This window comes from Phallusia mammillata, chromosome 2 (assembly GCF_965637545.1).
Source record: "Phallusia mammillata chromosome 2, kaPhaMamm4.hap1.1, whole genome shotgun sequence".
In the NCBI taxonomy this organism is placed as follows: domain Eukaryota; kingdom Metazoa; phylum Chordata; class Ascidiacea; order Phlebobranchia; family Ascidiidae; genus Phallusia; species Phallusia mammillata.
The window spans coordinates 9,518,711-9,541,953 of NC_137253.1; the positions used below are offsets into that span (position 1 = coordinate 9,518,711).

Here is a 23,243-nt window from a genome sequence, read left to right on the forward strand (position 1 = left end):
CAAGCAATTAGAAAAAAATGATTCATTTTGTTGGAACAGAAGACAGTAAAATATAGATTTCCCAAGGGTTTTAATCACATTATTTATAAGCACAAAAATTTTTGTAAAGTTGTTCAGATTTTCTGTTTCAATAACTTGTTACTTTGCAAGTTATAAATATGTATTTTAATGCATTTCAAGTTGAAAAAGTTTTTTGCGAACTTGAAGTCGAAAACATGTCATCTTTTTTCACAAAACCAAAACGCATTGAAAAACCAACAATTTATTTCAGCTCTGCTAACGAATCTCGGAAACCAATTTTAAAAAGCATAACTTTAACTTCTTTGCGAAACATAACTTCGCCAGTTTGTGACGTCGCCTTTCCCAAGTGTATCAACAAGCGTGACAGTCCTGCGAGATGTTGCTTAATGCTATCATGCTTTTCATACCAGTGCCTTGGAATACACTTCGTTATTTCTTGGCACTTTTGCAAGCACCCAAAGTTTAATGGTGAAGTTTGTAAGGCCAGCATGATATACCTGTTAAGCAGTGCATCAAAGGCGAGTTCACACAAAATGCTGTACGAGAGAGTCCCATCAAATAGCAATATGTTTTTAAAGAGCTTAATGCAACTCCAGGTTTGTCGTTCAAGAAACTCGTTGCCAATGTCTTGCTTATTGCTAGGTGGAAGCAAAGGAATGAATACATCATTTTCAAGGCATTTCTGAATGCGCTTGCAAATTCCTTGCACTAGGCTTTGGCAGTGGCGATTTTTAGCTGACATAAATGCATAGTCTTGTGTGAGTTGTTGGATTACTGCAATAAGTCGAGTGGTTTGTTGTGTAGAGAGAGGATCCCATACATTTTGCACAAGTCTGGTGATTTTTGAAGTTACGACCTTCTCTACAATTGTGGATACAAGTTTTGCATCATCAGCATATTTATCATCTTCTACTGCTTTCTGCACGCCATACATGGATAGACTTTTAAACCAATCGAAACTTTCAAAACTTTCATCATCAGACAACAAAGGGTTCCATAAAATTAGTTTAAATTTGACATAAGGTGTGACAAGCTTGGGTATACATAATGCAATATATGCATCCAAATATGAGTCCTCATGCTGAGCACGCCACCCAGCAAACCTCTTTAAAATGCATTCGACATCACAAAAGTCCTCAATAACATCTTCAAATACATCATTGAGACTTGAATGTACTTTTTCCATTTCAGTAGTAAATTTTGCCTGTCCAATAGATGTAGCTTCATCATCTGTTGACTGACCATCATGATGGGTATTCAATGTCCTTGTAATTTGTCGATGTGCCTTGCGACGTGTTCGCCTTGCTTGCCTTTCTCGAACACGATTTACAAAATCAGCGTCCGACTGAGCCTTATCACCTGGTTTGCTGCTTGTGCTGCATTGTGTACATTCATCTCTAACATCCTGACAGCGACGTTCAATTAAATCTTTCGCCTGTGACTGCCAAAGTTCATGTACAGTCTCGTCAAGGTTTGTAATATCTGGAACCGTTTCCTGCAAACAGCTAACCAGGTCACGCAAATACTGCTTCATTTCCTGGTAAAATTGATAGTCCCGAGATAAAGTCACAGTGTCACTAAGGTGGTTAGAAATATGTTTACATTCACTAGTGTCATAAATCAACCGATCCATTTCAGCTTGATGGTCCTGGTGAGCTTTGCGACTTGTTGACAAGTGTTCCTCCAAACGTTTCTTTATCAAACTAAAGGATGCATCACTTTTTGCGGCTGTTTGTGGCATAGTGTTTACATTGTTCTGTTGGCCATAATAAAGGTTAACATATGCTTGGTTGCTGTAGTCTGCATTCTGGGCTTGGTAATTAGGGTGTACAGCTGAATGTTGGTGATGGGGGTGGTTGGTGGCAGGCATTGTGGGTTGCTGTTGAGTGTTTATACCTTTCTTGATCATTTCTTCTTCCCACCTGTCAACTTCCTCATCCTGTGCCTCTTCTTCTTCATCACCATTTTCTTCATCTTCTGACTGGTTGGGAACAAGAGGTTTGCTTTTGGCTTTTTCAATTCCCTTCATCTCAATGATTTCTTCATCACTGCTTCCATCGAAATCATCTTCGCGAACGAGTCTCGATTTGCTATTCTCCTTGTACTTCTGTGTATCGTCAATTGGAATGTATTCAGATCCGAATTTCCTCAGCATTTCACGCTGCTTTCTGGCTGCATGAATCATTGATGGAGTTGGGATCGCTCCCGGAGACATGGTTGAAAAGTGTGACTGAAGAGATGGCTGTGCAGGAGCTGGAGGTGGTTCTTCCTCAGTCTTCTTGGATCTAAAAATGTGAACGTCCTCCACAGCTTGCTGTACAATACTGCTTGATTCTTGGATTTGTATTGCAGGGCCATTAGTTTCAGCTTCTTTTTCTTCCAGTGCTCGTTTCTTAATCTGCTTTGCGATTCTTTTGCTTCGAGAGGACTTTTTGATTTGAAACGATTCTTCTTCTTCAGTTTCTTCATCGCCGAAACTCAAAACTGACACTGTTGCAGCTTTTTTACCCTTTTTTGATTTTCCTTTTTTCGATTTTACACTTCCTTCTCCAGGGTCAATGTTTGTTAGAGAATTAAATGCATTCAAGTTTTGTTTAGTGACATCATTACTGGAACTCTCTTCTTCTTCAGTGTCTCTGCGTTTTCGTAAATTAGCCTTGCCTGTCTTTTTAAACATAATTATGCCGCTACTCTAAACAACGCAATTTGATATCTTTCTGAAATAATAAAAAAGTTTATTTTTAAGTCTCATGAACTCATATAACAGTAAACCCCTATAAGATGGCACATGGCAAGAAGGTAATTATCTTATAAGTTAAGTACACTGTTACAAGCTAATCATTAATTTTGCCTTTAGCTACAAATTCTTATTCTGCACAATACAATGACAGTTCCAACTCTTTTTGCAACAGTTTCCTTTAGTTATAGAGAACACAGTATTGTGTCAAAAACTCAAATTTTATGAAACAAATTATATTAGATTTTAAAGCAACACTAAAAATGATGTCATTTGATGTCGTTTTCAGTTACTCTACAATTAAGCCAGTTGTAAATTGATTTCACTTTAGCCCGAGCACGACAGTGTTTTGTCAAGTTTGTTTATCAAAAAATCACAACTTAGGAAAAACACTTTTTGGAGCAAAAATACGCAGAAATCCCCGCGTTCGCTGTTCATCGACGTTTTACTTGACCGCCGTCGGCAGCACAGATAGAAAAATTAATAAATTCTTCTAGTTCAAAAATTAGGACACAAAGGGACTGCGGTAATTCATTGTGCTGGTCTGTGGAGTAAACAATTCCCCGCTTTAAACTGAAGCCTTTGAACAGGTTAAATTTGCGTTAATTAAACGGTATGGTTTATTGACCCTTGTGAACTGGACTCTTTTTAAAGGTGCCGACAGGTTTTTGGAACGGTTTGGGCATTTTATAGAATTATTGAAAAGCAAGTGCCTTACATTTCAACGTCCATTACTGAGCTGCATTTTAATGTCGTCTTTATGCCATTGTCACCTCGTTGTTTACTTCCGACCATTCAATCGTGGAGGGAATAATTAGGATCACGATTTGCGATCACGTGACCTGTAAATACACCTGCGTCATTGAGTTGTTTTCTTGCTGCGTTCTTAGTGCAGAGTTGGGTTTAATTTTTTTTGCGATTCCTGTTTCTTCATGTTAAAATGCAAACATATAAACTGGCTTGTAGTTTGTTGTTGACTAAATAGCATGAATATTTATAACTTTAATCGCTGATCGAAAATCGAAATGCTGAACTTAACGCCCCTTTTCATTTGTTTAATATTTGTATTGTTTAGTAAAAACGTTTATAGCATGCGGATGTCTAGTTGTACATTTAAAGCATTATAATTGTTCCATATATGTTGAGCCAGAGATCATCAGTAACACAAAAACCTATGGCTGCCATATTTGACAAATTGTATGCAAATTAGTGTGATTTGGGGCTAGTGTTGTTGTTTTTTGTGCCTGGTTTTACCACCTGCCTTGGTTTTGCATTGTAGTGCCCATGTCATCCACAGAGAAGTTTGATTTGAAACCCACCTCAATACATTTTGACATTTGAGTCTTAAAAACTAAGTTTTAGTTTTTATGTTTTTGGGCTTAAACCAATTTGTATGCAGAAAGCCAGAAATAAATATTTATTTTCAACTGTGTGTTTTTGGACACAGTACTAGCTTAAATGAATAGAAGATATTGAAATTTAAATCATATCATTTCCCAGTAAACATGTTTAAATTGGTGTGGATTTGTGCTAGGAGCTTTGTTCTTATGGAACATGCATGCAATCTGTTTGACTTTAAATTATTGAAGTTTTTTTGCAGAATTTTTATTGTGCCACCTTTTGAGGTACTTAAAAGATATTGCTTTGCTGCAGGTTTCATATAATCAAGTAAATTGTTAAAATCAAAGTTTTGTAGCGTTTCTGTGTTGGAAAGCTACCAGCCTACTTTCTGTGGCATATAAGAATTTTACCAGAGAAGGTATTCACTAATTAAATTACTATGCTCTGAAACAACATATGGCTAGTACATTTATATTGTTTAATAAAATGTATTTTGATAGGTGAAAAGCATCAAATTTCTATACAATGCAAGCGCTAGGTCCAACTCATGCCATTCTATCACCTTGTTTTGGGTTGAGAGTGATGCCAAATGAAATTTCTAAACACATAGATACATTTCTTGAACCAATGACTTTTAGTCAACTACTTGGTTGACATGGCATGGTTGTCTTTGGATCACAGAATGTTTAATGTAGAATTTGTGATAAACAACATTTAAATTCAGTTTTATTACTATCCACTCTCAAATTGGTTGTATAATCCGATACAAATGGCATTGTTAATGAAATACAACCTTAGCTACACTATGCACAGTTTTGAATAATCTGAGACTCTGATTGGCTTTGATTTTTTTTATTCCGACGACCTGATGATGACAAAAGTAATTTTCAAAATAAAGTTTTGTTTTGTAAACAAATTTTGACTCTGATTTTTGTTATTCTGATGCCTTGATGATGACAAAAGTAATTGTCGAAATGTAGTCATTTTATGCACAAATATTGTCTCTGATTTTTTTGTTCAAATAGAACCTTGTTTTTAGTACAGTATAACTTAAAATATGCTGGTTGAATTGAAGTAATAATGTGTATTAATTAGTCTTCACATTTTTACCTATTGTTTTTTAGTGCCTTAGCGCAGTGGAAGAGAAATGAGTCAATCAGTTGGAATGATGAATGGTGGATACAGCAGGGTAGTGCAACTTGAAGCTGAGCCAGAAGATGAACAACCCCCTTCAGTAAGCTATAAATAATCTGGATACTAAGAACTATACAATCAATTAAATCAGCTGATAGCTTTGTTTTGCCCAGGAGTTTTAATTAGCATTCATTTTTTTAATGGACCTAGTAAAATACATTATGTTTTAGTTGAAACAGTTATTAAAAGAAACGATTTATGCTTTTATCTGTTTTTATGAAACAGTCCAATACTATGTTTTAGTTGTATCAAATAAACACATAAAAAGGAATTTTGGACAGTACTCTATAATATTGGTTTAATCACGAATTGCATGGCCCTAGGCATAGTTAAACTGCAATAGCACCAATATCTAACAACATACACATTTTTTAATACTTAGTCATCAACACAGTGCATACACATTGCTACACCTGACCTATTTTGTGTATAAGATATTTTACATATTTTATTGATTGTTGATAGTCTCATACTAATACTAGGTACCAGTTGGAGTAAAATATTACATGTAAGATACATATAAAATAATTTTCTGAGATGTTTTAATTGTGATTTTAAACAGTGTATATTTATTGCAGAATGACTACAGCAATAGAGTAGTGGAGACAGCACTTAACATGGCAATGTCGCGTCAACCAGTTCAACACCCAGCTGGAAATGGAAGTCCTGAGCACAGCCAAGGTCTCATGGGTAGGTTTTTTCAATTTGTTTATCTTTTTACTTGTATAAATTCAACTGGTATTTGAAACTAACACATAAACAAATAGCACAAGACAAGCCCATAAAACTAGCGTAGCATGTGAAATTTTATCATGTCATTTTACAGGAATGCAAAGGTATCCCCAACAGGTTCATTTGCCTCCACACATGCCATACCCAGTAAATCATCAGCAAGGCCCAAGTTCAAACCCCTCAGTGGAGTATTGTCACTACCACAGCAACCAGGACAGCCAATCCTTTTTTCTTACGTCCTACAACTCAGCAAACGGTTCAACCACAGGAATGGTGCAACCTGGGTCAAATACACATGTCTACTACCCACCAAACCGGTCAATGTCGAGCCCTAATCAAGTTCAGATGGGTGATCAGCCAGGACTAGACCGTTTTACAAGACATCAGTCCACTCCGACCAAATTAGTCCATAAATCGGATGATAATAGATGTATGGCTAATGCCTCTGCAAGTAGCAGCACCACCAGCCTTTCGCAATATGGTACTTTGTCCTACAAGTGAGTTATAATAATTATATTATAATAAAAAAGTCCACTGAAATGCCCATATTTCAGGTAACTCAATTCACATTCTTATTAAGACATCTTATTTAGATATTGACAGTTTCGTTTGAAGATAGACTAATATATCTATACTATATATTTTTATTTATATGTGTGTTATTCAGTATGATACCGATGATCGGCAGTCGGCACTCAAAAAGGCCAATAACCGATATTTTAAGCAAATTTGGGATCTGTTAAATATGGTTTCTGTGTTTTTGAAATGGTATCTTTTCCGTAATGCGCAAAATTTAATTAATTTATTGTCCTAAAATCTGGGGTGCGCATTATGCATGGGTACAACAATTTTTGAAGAAAATCTCCCTCAAAATAAAACTTGAAATCACACCTTTCTTCTTGTTTGTTGTCAATCGCGCATCACATTCAGCCATCCTGCCCAACACACTTAACATTCATAATTGACGACACATTGTTTGATGCGATGTTGCAATCCTTGATGGTGTGTTATTGTCAAATATTGTTTGTTTTTTAATCTCCATCGCAGACTGGATATCATGTGGAGGCTGACCTCTGTATGTCGTTACCACCTGTTTATTTACAACAACTAAAAAGATCATTTTTCAATTAAAATTTAAAACATAAACAAAATGAGTAAGGTAACCCAGGGAAAGCAAACAAACCGGCAAGTTGTTTCATTGTTACCCTATTAGAGCGTATTTAGAGTTTTCACCTATTAGAGCAGCACCAGATTATGGCAACAGTTGTTCTTCATGTTCTCCTGTGACATAGCTTCTTTTGCTGTCAGATATTGTAGAGATTTCACTTAAGATCCACTCACAAGGGACTGATGAGAGTTGCATACAAAAAACCTTTTGCTTGTTTTGCAAGAAGCTTAAAGCATTCTTTATTGTGTTTCCACCACTGTATCAGGTCCCCTTTATGCAATTACTAGGCAGCAATTCAGCAGTGGGAGTTGCAGGCAGTGAATGGAACATGTCGTTAAAATTGAAGCAAAAGATATGCTTGCTATTAGGAGCCTTTTATAATTTTATCCCAGCTTCCCGTTCCTTTCTACTACTTTCTTAGAGAGCTGGATCCCTTGGGTGTATTCTTATGTGGCCTCTTCTATTTCCTCTTCCATCCATTCTTTAGCCTTGCTGGGTGTTGTGGAACTAGAGAATGCATAACTAATATATGGAGGATATAAGAAACAGAGTAGCAGAACAGTTTTTGTATTCTTCACTTTAAATAACAATCTTTGTTGAGACTTCCTCATTGCTTGTCTAAGCGTTTAAATGCCTTTTGTAAAGGGAAGGACCCCTTATGATCTCAAAGAAGCTTCCTCATTACAAATGAGCATTAAATAATGCATGATGTTGTTCATTACCTAAAAAGGCTTATCTCCTATCAAAAAAAGAGTCTCAATTAAATTGTACATACTAAATTTTTATGCTTATAGACTAGAGAATTGTGAGAGCATGTTTTTTAGCACCGGCATTCTTGAAAAATTTGCAATGTAGAGTTTCGCTTAGTTGGTATAGTCGGCCAGCTGCAGGGATTTAGTGGTGCAGCAGAGGTATATATTCTCATTTTCTGCTTCATTTCATTCACAAAACTTTAAGCCACTGTTTTGCAGCACAATGACTACATGATCTTTGCAAATTTGCCACTCAAAGTGATAAATCCTGAGATGAGCCACATCTTGATTTTTTTTTGTTTTTTTCTTTTGGTTGAGCCCCCATGCTAATATATCTTTTACACAAGTTTAATCCAAAATTTGTTAAAAAGTGGCACCGATAATCGGTCTATCCCTAGATTTGTCGAAGTGTTTTTACTAATACTGTTGTCTATGGTTGTATAAGTAACTGCTTGATATTTAGTGTTAAAACTGTGGTTATGTTTTGCATTGATCAGATTTAACATTAAGCTTGATTCTTTTGGATAAGGAATTGAAGATGTCAAGTAGGCAATATATATATTCTATAAATATCAACTGATTTTGTTACTAGGAAAATATTGTCCATTCTTAATTGTGCCTGATTTAGTTTTATCATTTGTTTTTTCCAGTGGCAATACACCTGGTCTTGATAACATGACAGGTCTGCAGCAATCTCTTACAGACATAAGTCGACCAGATTCTATTGAACCGACTGCACAGGCCACAGGAGGTGGTAAACGACACTCCACAGAATCTGACACATGCGATGAGTGAGTAACTTGTATTTTTGTGTGGAATTTGAAGTGTGGCTATGTTTTGAAAGCTCGGTAAGTGGGAATGATATGTCTGTGAAGGTTTTACGATGGGCAACATATTGAAACTAAATGTGCAATATTTGATGGACTGGTAGTTAAACTGTATTCAGTATTACTTTATTCGCAATTTTAATATATCTACTTGATGTGCTGTTAGATTGACATTAAACAGGTATATAGTCAGAAAGTTGGGTGTAAAAGTGTGGCTGTACTTTTTTATAGGATATTTTTTTAAATTGAGTGTTTGTCATTCATAGTACTCCATGTGTGTTGAAAATACTATCATTGTTGACATTGGGTGGTTTTAAGTGTCTGAAGTATACAGCTCAATGACTTGCTTAGGGCTGATAAGGTTGTACAGCCATGTGGACAGATTTATATTAATCTTTGTTGAATGTTTTCTTGATGTCGAAGAGTAAAAGCTTTTTGTAGGGAAAATTATCAATGTTGGACTGGTTTGATTATAGTTTGTGGTTACTAGTTATGATTGTTTAAAAGCATGTGTATAGAATATTCAGTTTACCAGGAAAAACTTTTGTCAGAAATGGAATTTTTCAATAGGTCTTAGTGCAGTTTCTTAGTGTAAAAACAAGTTTCATTAAAAACAACTGTACCTATCCAGAAACTGTCCTGAACCAATGTGCACTTACTGAAGCGTCAGTTTAGAGCAGTGGTGGCCAACCTATGGCGCATTGCATGATTAGAAAGGGTGCATTGCCTTCTTTTGATCATCATGAAAATCAAATTAATAAACTAATAAATAAATAAAGTAAGCCAGCCCTATTAATTTTATATACGTATAGTTTATCAGAGTTATTTTTTACTTAATAGTTCTTATTTCTTATTACTATCCTTCTCATGCAAAAGTTGTTTCTTTCTCTTTCTCTCTATATACAAGAAGTAGTCATAGAAGGGGGGGTTACGAGACATTTATGGCGCATCAAACACAGTATGTTAAAAAGTTGGCGAATGGTATGTAGAAGGTTGGCCACCCCTGGTTTAGAGTATACATTTTATCAAAATTTGTTTTTGTTTTAAAATTGTTGACACAAAGACTAGACCAGTGCATATATTTTGTTTATTAGTCAGTAAAGTTTTCCATGTGAAAGTTGTTTGGTGTTTTCACAGGCATCTCAAGCTATTAGGGAAATATAACTTCCAACATGGGAAAGTTGTCATGCCTTATCTAAGTAGATGTGAAACTAATTAATGTGCATAAATTTGGTTACTGTCATAGCTATGGTGAAACTGGGTAAGAGAAAAAAAATTGGAACCAAAGTGACCATTACTACACTGGTGTTTCATGTGTTAAGTTGTTATAGTCAACGTCACAGGACTTTCTTGATTTAATCAGTAGCCTAAGGCAATGGTGATATAATTTGAAATGTTGTAGTGAACTTTTGCCTTGTCGTAGTTGTGTGTGTGCTGCCCAAGCTATGGGAAGGTTTGTCGTTTTGCTGTTTGCCTATTTTTTGATTTCTGTCTTCTAACTGTTGGTATTTTTTGTCTGTTTTTGCAGTATCAGTTTTCGCACTGTAAATCCGAGTTACGAAGATTCTGAATGCAGTGCTAGTCAATCGAATCATGCAAGGGCGGGCAATGTCATGCAAAGGGATGATCACATTAGCAGCATTTCAGTGAGTTGATAGGAAATTATTATTTTGTCACACTTTTAAATCATTAATACTGAATTACTACGTGTATTTTGCACTTTGAATTGTTTTTGTTGTCTAACTTTTCCAATTAAAAACAAAACAAGAGTAACAAAAACAATATCCTAACATCCTAATAATCGAGTTTGTTTGAGTTATAAATGGAAATCATATTGGAAATACAGTAAACCTTGGTTAATCCAGACCCGTTTGGACCAAATTTTTTCTGAATTACGTAAAGATCTGTATTAACCAAATCCGGTTTAACCGAGGTTTCAGCTATCTGTATTGGTTTTGTACAACTTATAATTTCTGGTATCTAATGAGTTTAGTGGCATGCGATTGTCAGTAACTTATCAATCTTTCAAAAACAGCTAATAGCAAGAGATGTAAACACATACTTATGTTTCAGGCCAATATTCCTCAACACCTAAACTCTGGATCGAACAACATGACCAACTCCACCCAGCCATACTCACCTACGCCACCTGGTGGATCCGATTACAGGGTTCAAAGGTCGCAGTCAAGAACTTCAGCAACTGGAAAAAAGCCAAAAGCAACAGGTAACGAAATCAATTCGAAATACATTGCTTAGAATAAATTGTAGTTCATATGAATAAGATACTCATGATGCTGTTGAGGTGAAACATAATGCACATCTTAAAATCTTAAGGACAAATGGCTTAATGTTTTTATGAACTTAAATACAATAGACATAAGGATCAATATCGTTTTCATCCACTAATCAAAGTGGTCTGAGACCTCTCTTTTAGTTTTAAGTTTTAATTATTTTTATTTTTTTAAGTACAGTATACTGAATTTTTAGTTCATTATGATTTTAGCCACAAAAATAGGAATGTACACTTTTAAAATTTGTAGTGTTTTTTTTAAAAATTATTATTTCCATTGTTAAATAAATTAGTTTGATTGATGTCATGCTGTTTGCCTATTTTTATAATAATTATTATTCCCGCAAATAATTGCCACACAGATATTAACCTTTCAAATCACTTCATTTATCACTAATTCCAAGTATTGTTGGACAGCCTAATTTCAGCCTAATATAGCAGAGGTCTGCAAATACTGTCTGCCCTTGCGCTCCTGCAATCTGCAAAGTCATGAGCAATTGCTTGACTCATCGCCCTTTACAATGTACACCAGCTGTTGTTGATATGCATCAACTTCGTGCTGGCATTGCTGCAGGATTTTCAGTCAATGGTTGATTGTTTTCCCATGCACATACAGGAAGTTACACTACTTGCAGTAAATTCAAGCAACACATAATTTTAATTGCCTAATTGCCTATTTTTTGTCAACAAGACTTTGGTGTGTTAAGGGACACGGGTTATGTGCTATTGTTGCATCTTTAGTCGTTAAAGTTTTAGTCGTGACATGACTCATGTGATTAATGTTACCAATTCAACGCTCACTAATTTTTTTCTCTTGGCTACTAAAAAGGGTTGATTGATTTATCCACAATGTAGTTTTCATGCAATATTGTCACATAGCTACAGTTGCATTGCTACAATCTTACAATGTGAAATAAGGCATTCGGTTGGCCTAGCGTTAAACAAATAAATACTATTATGTGATTTTACTTGCTTATGTCTTGTCATGGAATGTTCAAGAGACTGGTTTTATTAGGTACAATGCCTTTAATAGGCCTGGTGTCCTAGGAAATATTATTTAACACTTAATAAAATAAGTGGTCACTGTATATATTCGATTGTAAGCTACGACTTAAAAAACTTTTTTTAACCTACATCAAGTTTGTGTGGCTCATATTGAGGGCGGCTTTTTGATTCATTTTATGTTTTAATTCATCTTGTGTAGATTTTATATATCAACATAGGTTCTACTAGGTACAGTTATCTCTTTGACAAATAAATATGGGAAAGTAGTTTTACCATCTTACAACAAAAAAGTATTATAAAACAATAGTTATTAACATGCGGCTTACAATCAAGTAAATAATACAATTGTGAAGTATTATGTCTTTGAGTTTGTATGTCCTTTTTTGCAGTGTTTATCACCTATGCTGGGGAGGTAAACAACCAACGGCACATCCGAACTGTGGTGCAAATTGCACAAACCCTGGCCAAGAACAGCATCGAAATAAGTGTGGATATGTTGGAAGAAAATATGAGGTCTATGAGCATTTCAGAATGGCTTGAAGAAAAAATTACCAGGGTACCACATTGTTTTTTTATGACAACTAACTCAAAACTTTGATGTGTATTTCATGACATGATCAAGGGCTCCTGTCTAAAGCCTGATCTTCTTGGGACTGCATTGTTTGTTTGTTTTGTATTCTAACTCTAAACTTCTGTGTATATCTTATAAGGTGGTCAGGGATTATAGACTTAGATTAAATCCGGGGTCACCAAACTATGTCCAGCAAGGTTTATCTGGTCAGCGACTTTATTCTTGGTCTGCCATATTGTACTCATAACTTTGTAACATTCAGAAATTATTTTACTCCCTTCAAAGTTTTTGTGCAATGACATGTAGTATTAATTTTACCAGTCTCATATGATTATTGCTCGGAAGATAAGACTAATTTCAAAAATAGCAGTCATATCATCACACCTTAAATAGTATTGTAGAAAGAGCTTATCTTTGCTGCCCTATAAAAAACACCTTGCGGGCCAAGTTTCATCCGCGTAAGAGGGTGCAAACTATTCTGCCCTTGCGAATCATTATTTACCTCATCCAGGCCGCTGTAAAAAAGTTTGGTGACCCCTGGATTAAATTAGCACTGTGTCATAGATTCTATCCTATCTTGCATGTACTTGTAAAATATTATCAACACATTTTTTGAAGCTGTTTGTTTTTTTGCAGTGTGATTTTGTCCTGATCTGTATAAGTCCTGGTTATAAGCAGATGATTGATATGGAGGATGGGAATCCGATCGACTACAGAGAACAGACCCTCAATACAAAATACATATATCGACGAATTCACAATGAATACATCAGAAATGGGTCAAAAAATTATCGTTTTATCCCAGTGTTGCTGAGCGACGGAAGACGGGTATGCATACTGATTGAATTCTTCAATTGCACGGTTAAATTTCTGAGCAATACCATGTCAACACTGTCTTTGAAATAAGTTTCTGTAATAATATATCACATTGTTTCAATTCTCGAATTTGTTTAGGAGCACATACCTCACTGGCTTTGCGACACCAAAGTTTACTCCTGGCCTAAAGACTATGAGGACATTATATTCCGACTGTACCGAATGGAAAAATATGTGAAGCCGCCACTCGGTGAAATGCCCACACACACCGTTGAACAATACTCAAGCTTCTCATTAAACCCTGGTACAAGCAACAGGTCAAATCCCAGAAGTTAAGCCAAAATGGGGAATGTGTTCTCTATAAGGGGGAGAAATGAAAAAGCCAGACGCTCTAACAGTGTTAAGCTCCATGCTCTTGTTTGTGTGTGACATGTCGTTGCGAATGTATATGATTATTTGCTGTATGTAGGTTTAAGTTTTCATTGTGCCATATGTTCCACATTGCTATGTTAAAGCATTGAGAGTTTGGGCTTGATTCATCAATTCTTTTGTCAAAGTTTCTTTGGGGAAATACTTTTGTCACTTTGGAAACTGAATGATTTTTGGGCCGACCTGTTTCCATTAAGCCAGTGGTTCTCAAACTATATACTGATCGCGTACAACATAGTGACGTTGTCTATTGCTGCACACCACCAAAACTCCATTTGGATGGGTAGACTAAGAGCTAGGCTTGTTTATCTTGACTGGGTTGGCCTATTTCTTAAACCAGCAAGCTTAGCAATTCCAATGGAATGCTCAAGACACAAGTTTTGCCCAAAACCAGCTACCCATGTACCACCTCAAGAGCTCTGGTGTACCTCGGGATGGGAACCACTGCTTTAAGCCAACATTTATGTTGACATTGTCTTACAAATGGGCTGAATCAGTCATCATAACTAAGGTCAATTAGCTGGTTAGCTAGTTGGTCTGCCAAGTAATGTATACTGCAAACTTCATATTATTTTGCCATGCAAGGCAATTGGATTGTATAGATAACAGTATATGCTTTTCATCGTTCAATGCACCATAGGTGAATCATTTGTCCACGGTACCTTCAGTGCAAATAGTGTCGCCATCACATATCCAAGGCATAATTTCCATTGGCAAAACTGTGTCTTATTATGTAAGGCACAAAGTGTTGGATAATTGCCTGTAAAAATCATTTTTTTGTGTTGCAAGCATTTTAGTGCTGGTTTCTTTAAAGTTCACAAACTTACTTGTGTAAATTTTCCTGCAAAACCTCTGCTTGTATATTAACGCATTGTTCAAATTGTTTTTTTTTCCATTTGTGCACAATTTAACAACCTATTTGTTGGCCTTGAAATGCTTTGTACATAATAATAAATGTTTGGACTACAGTTAACCAAACAATATAAACTGTAATCTTTTGTTTCATTCCTTGTCATTGCATATAAATTTTTGACAAAGATCATGTTTATTGTAGGTATATGCAAATCTTTTTAGCACTACTAAACTAAATATATGTTCCAGTTTTGTAATGGAATTTCTTTGGTAAATTTTCCTTATACTTAACATGCATGTACTTACATGGTAACAGCCTTCAAATAACAGTTTTTTTATCAGACCTTCAAATTGTTATAAATTTAGGCCAAAAAAATCTTATGCTTTTTGGTGGTTTTAATGTACAATTCGTGCAAGCTGATACCATTTTTTTGTTTTGTCTATTTCAATTGGTTTTACCATATTATGTTTTCAATTTTATTATTTCAAGCTTTAGACCAAAACTTAATAATAAAGAAATAGTTAAGGGATGAATGAATGCACAGAACTTCTATTATTGCATTAAACAAATTTTCTTTATTTTGTTGTGTCACACTTGCGTAGTCGCTTTGATTTAATTGTTCACCTGTGCTGTTTTCTTTCCTTAAAAGTAAGGACTTTTGGTTTTTGCAAGCGGTGTGTGTCAATGTGAACTCAACAGCATTTGTCATTTTTGTCCAAGTGCCAACTTAAATGCGATAATAAGTGTCTAGAATTTGCACTTTGCGCTGTTGGGTTCATTGTTGGAAATGCCATCAATGCGGATGTAAGGTTTCAAAATAAAAGTTTCACATTTTTTGATTGTACCAAGCTTTTACAGGCAGTGCTTGGGACAGTAAGAAATGCAGCACACTATGATGCATATATATCCAATACTTTTGCCTTTTTTGTCCTCACTAATAGGAACAAAATGTTCTTTGTTGCCATGGCATAATTTAAAAAACTTAAACATACTTTGTGGCACAATGTTTTGTGGAAAAAATTGTGGAAACTTACAATGCTGTTCTGTCACTGGATGGCAGTGTGGTGTTCTGCAACAAAAAAGAGGAACCATATCAAATTCCAGCATTTCAATTGTTATTGTAAGGAGAAAATATCTGAATGTGAAGTGTGGATGGGCAAATACCATATCCAAGTGGTGCAACTGTATTGACGTAAATATAGTCAGTGTTGAATGCAAATATTTGTAATGATAAATCATAAACTTCAAATAAAAGTATTACCATGTATGCTGTTTCGTTGTTTAAGTCTATGTAAAGTGCCTAAATCTTTTTTGTTTTTGTCTTTTTAGTTAACAGTTTTGTATAAAAAAAATCAAAAACTTTGGTTGAGATGGTTTAAATTGTGGATGCTAAAATGTGTTCAGGTTTGTTGCATGCAATATGTTCTGTTAACTTGTTGAGATGAAAGATTAAAAAATATAATTTGAACATAGTTTTAATGCACTGTTAACATTCAATCTTTACAGTTTTTGCAACCTACAACACTGAAGGTGAAGGAACTACTGATCAGATTTTTTCATGCGTCCAGTATTTAAAACAGAATGGAATCAAAGTGTACTTGGATAGCACTGAAAACAAAATCAGAGGAACGTCAATTTGTGATTGGATTGATACAAAGCTAGAGGAGGCAAGTTCAGGACAGTCTTCGCCTTGTTTTCTGTGACATGTATACATATTGCACTTCGGATTTGTTAGTTACACTCAGGGTTGCCATTTACATGGACCTTAAAATAAGGACAACCGAAGAATTAAATTTTCTTATGAAACAAAACAGACTTTTGAACAAATCTTTGCATTTGTACAAGCATTATTGCCAGAAACAATCTGTTCCAGCAATGCCTAGTTCGTAGTAAATATGTCGTTCATCTCACAACAGCTCAGGTCTAGGTTTATGTTTACTTGAAGCAGGGATTTGACTTGTAATTGTTGAAAATCTAACGTCAAAAACAAGGACATTTCTTAGAAATAAGGATAATATTTTTTTCTAAGACATTGCCCTTTAAATAAGGACAAATCTTGGAAATACGGATGGTGTGGCAACCCTGGTTATTTAACAAATTTGTCGTTCAACTGGTGTAATGCTAAACAAAATACTAGTTGTTTTTATCAAGAGCAAAAATGCAAGATTCTTGATTTAGCATTACACCATTTGAATGACAAATTTGTTAAATATGCAACCTGGTGGATGAAACGCTTGTTCAGTAAACCCTGGTTGTACTGCTTAAAAAGAAAATGCATGTTTTTTTCTGCAGTGCAAACTGGTCATTATGTTTATCAATGAACATTACTTGGCCCAAATCAAAAATGAGGAAAATTTAGAGGACATAGAAGACATAGCAGAGTATCAGCATCAGTTGCATACAACATACATCTACAGAAGACTTCATAGGCAATACATAGAAAGTCATTCATTTAATTACACAGTACTGCCTGTCATATTGAAAGGCTGTCAACTAGTAAGTGTAATTCCATAATGTCATTAATTACTCCTAAGGTTTCAAACAGTACTTTCCGTACAACCTGCAAACCAGTTAGCCTGGTAGTTTATTGAATCGCTTAATTAAAAAAAAAAATTAAAAAAAAAAACTGTTTAAGACTGTCAGTTGATATCACCAGGGAGTAGAACTGGGACTGAACCCAAACTCATGAACCTGTTTGTGCGGTTTATTTCATTAAACCCGAACTGCCAAGTACAATTTTCTTAAAACCCAAACTGGAGTTAAACTCAATATTTTGTTTGGTGTTGGATATGAACCGAACCTTTAAAAATGCAGTCTGCATTATGTTTTAAAAAAACTGAACCCCCCAAAACAAAACGTAGTACCATATTTTACGGACCATAAGGCACAATTTAAATCATTTTTTTCCTCATAAATTGATCGTGCGCCTTATAAGCCGGTGCGCCTAAGGTATGGATCAAGTAGTGCTTTATTGCCTACACTCAAAACCAGGACTGATACTATTGTACGGTAACCATGCTTTATACGGTAACCCATACTCCTTAAAATACATTGTGTTCTATAGCCTGGTGCGCCTTATGTATGAACAAAAAACTAATCAAAGCAATTTATTGACAGAGCGCCTTATAATCGGGTGCGCTTTATGGTCTGTAAAATACGGTAAACCCCAACCTGAACCTATACGACAAGCGGTTCGACTCCCTGGATATAACTTAATACAGGGGTGTGCAACATTTTTCGTCGGTGGGCCGTTTAACCAATTTCAGACCTCAAGCGAGGGCCACATAACTTTTTTTTTGTGTGCACAATAAATTCGAAATTCTTCCAAAAGCATCAATGAATTTATTTTCTACAACGTACGGAGTTTTAGCACAACACTGGCTTTCGCAACAAAATAATTGTTTACTAGACAAAGGGAATTGTTATGCCACATTCGGTGAAGTAGGTTACTTGCTGTAACTGCTGCATGATTCAACGGTTGGAAAACGCTGATTTAGCTTATATTTGTTACGTATAGCAACTTAGGAGATTTACCAAAAACTAATTGAAAATTATGCTAAATTCTCAGAAGAATTGCATTTTTTTATCTTTTTGTTGGGCTGTATGTTGCACGCCCCTGACTTATATGATAGGCACTTAAAGTGTTTAAAACTCAATGTTTAAAAAAGAAACCTGTACACGTTTGACTTATGTACATTATGTGGCAGTATTACTCTGTAGAACACCCTAAAAAGCTTCATGCTTCAATCTACAGATACATGAAGTTGCTTTGTAAACTAATTCTCATATATACCTATTTAGAAAGTGACTCTTTATTTTTAGAAGCACATTCCTGATTGGTTGAAGGACACTGTCTTTTACCAGTGGCCTAAGAACCGCCATGCATTAGTGAATCGCATCAAGATGAACAATTCTAGCTGGCCAGAACTTGGGGAGTTGGAGAGTCTGTCTTTGGTTTAAACCAGGGGTGGGCAACCTAAGCGAGCAACTTTTGAGCAGCCCGTGACGGGTATTTTATTTTCAACGACCGGACGGAATGTGTGTGTTAAATCTTATTTTTGTACCTAAGAGTTGTTACATTAAACGTTGATAGTCTTTAGTTTATTACTAAGAATAGGTATTGTTGCATACAAAGTTTAAAATAATTGTGCATTTGACTTTGTCTACACTTTTATGTTATTGCATGACCATCGCTGCTGCCCGCCTCCACAATATATCACTACATTTTGGCCCGCGCATGCAAAAAGGGGGCCCACCTTTGGTTTAAACAGTGGGAGAGGAAGAATGTTGCTCTGTCGAAGCAGACATATTTTTAGTTGAAAAACAATGGTTTACACTCCTTTGAAAACTGTTTTTTTTGCACTGATATATCTTGATGGAAAGATATTTTGGTTTTGTGTATTTTTTTAGGCTTTCTTGTATATGCAATAAGACTTTGTTATTAACTCATTGGTGTTGATGTTCGATCCAAGAAAGTTCTTTTGTATTGGTTTTGCCTATGTGTGTAAACTACCATTAATGCTTCACTTTGCACCCTAATCTTCAGTTGGTGCTATAATTATATTTGTGTGACATGCTAAGTCCTCTTGTGCCTCAAGCCATGGTTTCAAGAAACAATTGTATAGAGCGTATTTGCAATGCAAATTGGGGTGCTTTATCCGTCAATATGCTTTTCGTATTTTTGAAGGCAAAAACAATCAATCCATTTCATAAAATGGTGGTAAAATATAAAGTTTATTCACACGATAGTGACGCCAGAACAAACCACAGCAACACACACAAGAAAAAAGATGATTATGAAAACATACAAAAACGTCCTTTGAGAATCAAAGACACTTAGTGTTTTGACGTACAATGTGATGTTGATTAAGTTCTATTTTGAGAAGAGCACCTTGAAATTAAATTGGTTTGTATAGCAAAGTAGTAACAAACTTCTTTTTGTAACGGTGGGTGGCACTTAATGCCATTACCCCGTCCTTGATGGAAAGAGCATACATGTGGTTTAACATCACATGTTGCGGCTCTGGCAGTAATGAAGGTTCAAACTGAAACGAAAACATTTTTTTTTGCAAATTACAAATGTCAGTCTTCGTAATAAAGTTAACCTATGGCAAAACTATGGTCTATACATAAACATACATGGCATATATTACTAAATAGTTAACATAACTGCCTTGTACCCATGAGTTTAAGAGATCTAACTGCCACTTTAAATTACCATCACCTCATGTTGAAAAATAAAAAAAACAATGATCCAGCAAATTTTCAAGGGAGACTAGAGCTTGCAAGTGAACTTGTGAGCATAACACACATTAGGGCAGTGCCGACCAAGGCAGAACAGACAATAGTTTAATCACCTTGCTTAAAATAGTTTATGCTGATCATCAGCACAAATATAGAAGTTATAACATGAAATATCACAGTGATTTAAATCAAACTGACAACTTTGAACTGGTTTGTACAATTGAAAAGGTGTGAACAGTTTTGTCCATGAATAAGCCCAAACCAAACATATTTTTGGACATTGTTTAGAAGTACCATTACAAGAATGCAATGCTTTATCACTACACTTACTGATAAATCTACATCTTGATTTAGGAGCACTTTATTTAGAAGATGTGGTGGAAGTGAGGGTGGATGAAGATTTGAATCTTCCATTAAACTTCTAGGAACATCTTGGCTGTAGTCCCCAGCATTTGAGAGGTAATCTAAATATTAAGCAGTTCAATTACAATGTTACATAGAAAATGTATTGAATTGGTAACAAATCATAATGTTGAAAATTTACTTGTGTTGTCAAATTTGTTTCCAGTTGAGTCATAAGCTAGTGCTTCAAATACTTCGAAGTCTGAAGGTTTCACTTCTAAGTAGTTATTTACAGTTCCCATATCATTTTGCTTCGTAGGCTGAAAAACAAACGCACAACTCCATTGCAAAATTCTACACTGTTATGTTAAACATACATGTTAAGCGAAAAGCAAGTTTTATGGAAAATATATTTATTAATGTTGGAAATTTTGAATTGCCTGAAAGATTGGATTGAATTATTTTGAAACCGGGCATGAAAATGGTACATAGCAGTACAGAAACACTACACTAGTGCCACATAATCGGGAATCAGCTGCAAAAACTTGCAGTTGAAAATACGCCAATGCAAAAATAAGTTTGCACATAAAAAGAAAATAACATTATAGATACCTCTTGGGGGTCAACCTTCCAGTTCCCATCAACCAGAAACTTGTATTCATGCACACCGGCAGGCAAATCGACCACGGCCACAAAATCATCGTGACTCCTATTTAGTCGAAGTTTGTTCTGCCATTTGTCATATGACCCCGAAATGTAAACCTGCCAATCATAAAATGGTTATACACAAATTGTTATTCAGGGTTAGGCGTTCTCAAAATGGGTGACAGTGACCCATTTGGGAATTTGCATTTCATTTGGGCGGAAATAGGGATTTGAAAATTTCGTTTGTCTAGTTAATAACCAACACAAGCAGTTAGTTTAAATGTTTCAGTAGGTATGTATTTATGTTGCATTTTGTCAAATATGCGTTTTCAAATCTTCTAGCTTTGAAATGACACAGAAAGAAACATAATACACCATGTCAAATACATACACTTAGTAAAAGAATTTTGGTCAAGAGAATTTCTGAGTTTCACATATTATTTACTATTGTAATTGCAAGTGTGTTTTATTTACCTCTTTTCCACCTCCTTTCCATCTAATTACTGCTGGAACTTTTTTGACTTCAGACCCTGAAATGTCAGATCCCACCAATTCAGACTAAAACACAAAAAGTTATGAGTGTTATTTGTTGTGTTAATTTGGTCAAGCTTGACAGACAAATCTAGTTGTGTTATGCCCACAAAAAATCCATTGCCAAGATGGCAGCCTATTTGTTAGTTGATTGGGAATTTGATTTGGTAGAGTTGGTGTCTTTTATGTTTGATATATTGGGTTTTATGGTTTAAAATAATGGCACTAAAGTTTAAAAGTTGAACTTAGCAGTTAAATGTTGAAGTTGGTTATACAAACAGTAATAGCGTATTGGATTTTTGTGCAAATTTAAGCAAAAAGAACATTTCTGAAGTGGGTTAAGTGAATTTATAAGCTTAATACTGTCTTTTGGTCCTAAAAAATGACACAAAATGCTGGAAGTCCAGCAAAAGAAACAGCTGATCTTGCTGCATAAAAACATTACACAATTAAAAGAGTTTCGAGTCCAGAATACTGACCGCTAGAATTTCATTGTGATCTGGAAACACAAAACCCGAGTCATCCATAGGAGAGCCATCAATATTGTGTCCTGGATGTCCATCACCACCACTCTGTGAATCATCTAAAGACCTTTTGGCGGGAGTGTTTCCCATTTTTCAATACATCAACTAATACACAGATGTGATATGTCTACTTTGTATTTTACTTATTTGTAACCTGTGATACATGATTAAATTTTATGGTTATTACAATGATATACCAAACCACTTCTGCAAACAATTTGACAATTCTTTTTTATTGTAAGAAAACGCAGTTTCATAACAAGGTTTGGCAAGTTACCTTGACTTGTCTGTTTGATTGAGTTGAGTTTATTGATAATAATCATCAGTAAACTCATATTTTATGGCTATGCTATTTGCTAAGGCGTTTATTTTCAAAAACTGTTCGGTTAAATGCTGTTAATTTTTGGAAATCAACTTGCAACGATCAGCGAAAAGTACTATACACATAAAAAACACGTTTATCCTGGTTTGGGCTTTGCCTTTGCAAACTCCCCAATGTAAACAAACAAATATTCCATAGAAATAACATTAACCGCCAGATTTTATGACGTCACAGGTTACTTAGTGAAGTACTGGGAACTAAAAGTCGCCCACAAAATTTAATTAACCATCTGATCATTTGGTGTAAGATGCATGATGAATCACCTTTGTCGTGAGGTTTAATCACCGTCTTCCGCTTTCTTGGACACAAGACCTGCGATCACCGCATTTACTCGATTGTAAGCTGCACGCTGGAAATACATCTTACTGTTGTTACATAGTATAAATATTCGCCCATATCTGTTAGTCACGTTGATAATTGTATCCAGCAGAACGTATAGGCTATGGACGTATAATCTGTACATGCATACCAGTTTTGAACCCCAAATAAGTTAAAAGTTGGAGTGTAGAAATAATGTCGGTATAAAATAAAAATGTAAGCCGCCCTCGATTATAAGCCGCACAAACGACAGGTAAAATAAAAACAATATAGGTCGCGGCTTGCAATCGAGTAAATCCGGTAATTAGAAATGGACTTCAGTCCCCATTTTTAGACAAATATGACACATGTAATAAGCTGTTTTATTTCTAATCAGTAATCACGTATACAATTTCAAACACTAATGAATTTTCTGTTTGCCTGTACTCACTTTATAAATATATTTAAGGAGAAGCAAAACTTGTAGATTTTAACTTACCCACCTTTTCTAAGGAAAATCTGTTGACCCACGCTAACAATAC

The 23,243-nt window shown here is 35.3% G+C and overlaps 4 protein-coding genes across 4 annotated transcripts; 2 read left to right on the forward strand and 2 right to left on the reverse strand.

The window, feature by feature from the left end:
• Positions 1–7: 7 nt before the first annotated feature.
• Positions 8–2,768, reverse strand: LOC145215684 (PAX3- and PAX7-binding protein 1-like). Its single transcript, XM_080084432.1, has one exon. The coding sequence runs from the start codon at positions 2,696–2,698 to the stop codon at positions 263–265; it is 2,436 nt and encodes an 811-aa protein (XP_079940558.1). The 5' UTR covers positions 2,699–2,768; the 3' UTR covers positions 8–262.
• Positions 2,769–4,350: 1,582 nt separating this feature from the next.
• LOC145215687 (uncharacterized) lies at positions 4,351–15,570 on the forward strand. Its single transcript, XM_080084437.1, has 10 exons — positions 4,351–4,517; positions 5,224–5,333; positions 5,872–5,983; positions 6,120–6,522; positions 8,596–8,736; positions 10,301–10,418; positions 10,846–10,996; positions 12,457–12,623; positions 13,275–13,466; positions 13,593–15,570. Exons 2-10 carry the CDS (start codon positions 5,247–5,249, stop codon positions 13,788–13,790), a joined length of 1,569 nt encoding a protein of 522 aa, XP_079940563.1. The 5' UTR covers positions 4,351–4,517; positions 5,224–5,246; the 3' UTR covers positions 13,791–15,570.
• Positions 15,571–16,053: 483 nt separating this feature from the next.
• Positions 16,054–18,950, forward strand: LOC145215693 (E3 ubiquitin ligase TRAF3IP2-like). Its single transcript, XM_080084444.1, has 4 exons — positions 16,054–16,140; positions 16,243–16,403; positions 17,029–17,232; positions 18,559–18,950. The coding sequence occupies exons 1-4, from the start codon at positions 16,131–16,133 to the stop codon at positions 18,694–18,696; spliced, it is 513 nt and encodes a 170-aa protein (XP_079940570.1). The 5' UTR covers positions 16,054–16,130; the 3' UTR covers positions 18,697–18,950.
• Positions 18,951–19,451: 501 nt separating this feature from the next.
• LOC145215692 (5'-AMP-activated protein kinase subunit beta-2-like) lies at positions 19,452–22,199 on the reverse strand. Its single transcript, XM_080084443.1, has 6 exons — positions 21,978–22,199; positions 21,442–21,525; positions 20,935–21,084; positions 20,525–20,642; positions 20,311–20,444; positions 19,452–19,781 (listed from the first exon to the last, which is right to left on the reverse strand). The coding sequence occupies exons 1-6, from the start codon at positions 22,110–22,112 to the stop codon at positions 19,635–19,637; spliced, it is 768 nt and encodes a 255-aa protein (XP_079940569.1). The 5' UTR covers positions 22,113–22,199; the 3' UTR covers positions 19,452–19,634.
• Between the last annotated feature and the right edge of the window lie 1,044 nt (positions 22,200–23,243).

What these genes read in the sequence shown, in the direction of transcription:
- LOC145215687 (XM_080084437.1), top strand. Translation starts at nt 5,247, where the DNA reads ATGAGTCAATCAGTTGGAATGATGAATGGTGGATACAGCAGGGTAGTG. An exon ending in GCACAGCCAAGGTCTCATGG is followed by an intron (nt 5,984 to 6,119) that starts GTAGGTTTTTTC and finishes GTCATTTTACAG; the next exon opens with GAATGCAAAGGTATCCCCAA. An exon ending in TGCTGAGCGACGGAAGACGG is followed by an intron (nt 13,467 to 13,592) that starts GTATGCATACTG and finishes GAATTTGTTTAG; the next exon opens with GAGCACATACCTCACTGGCT.
- LOC145215693 (XM_080084444.1), top strand. An exon ending in TTGATACAAAGCTAGAGGAG is followed by an intron (nt 16,404 to 17,028) that starts GCAAGTTCAGGA and finishes TTTTTTCTGCAG; the next exon opens with TGCAAACTGGTCATTATGTT. An exon ending in TATTGAAAGGCTGTCAACTA is followed by an intron (nt 17,233 to 18,558) that starts GTAAGTGTAATT and finishes CTTTATTTTTAG; the next exon opens with AAGCACATTCCTGATTGGTT.
- LOC145215692 (XM_080084443.1), bottom strand. Translation starts at nt 22,112, where the DNA reads ATGGGAAACACTCCCGCCAAAAGGTCTTTAGATGATTCACAGAGTGGT. An exon ending in GGAAAGGAGGTGGAAAAGAG is followed by an intron (nt 21,085 to 21,441) that starts GTAAATAAAACA and finishes TATGATTGGCAG; the next exon opens with GTTTACATTTCGGGGTCATA. An exon ending in AAACAAATTTGACAACACAA is followed by an intron (nt 20,445 to 20,524) that starts GTAAATTTTCAA and finishes CTTAATATTTAG; the next exon opens with ATTACCTCTCAAATGCTGGG.
- LOC145215684 (XM_080084432.1), bottom strand. Translation starts at nt 2,698, where the DNA reads ATGTTTAAAAAGACAGGCAAGGCTAATTTACGAAAACGCAGAGACACT.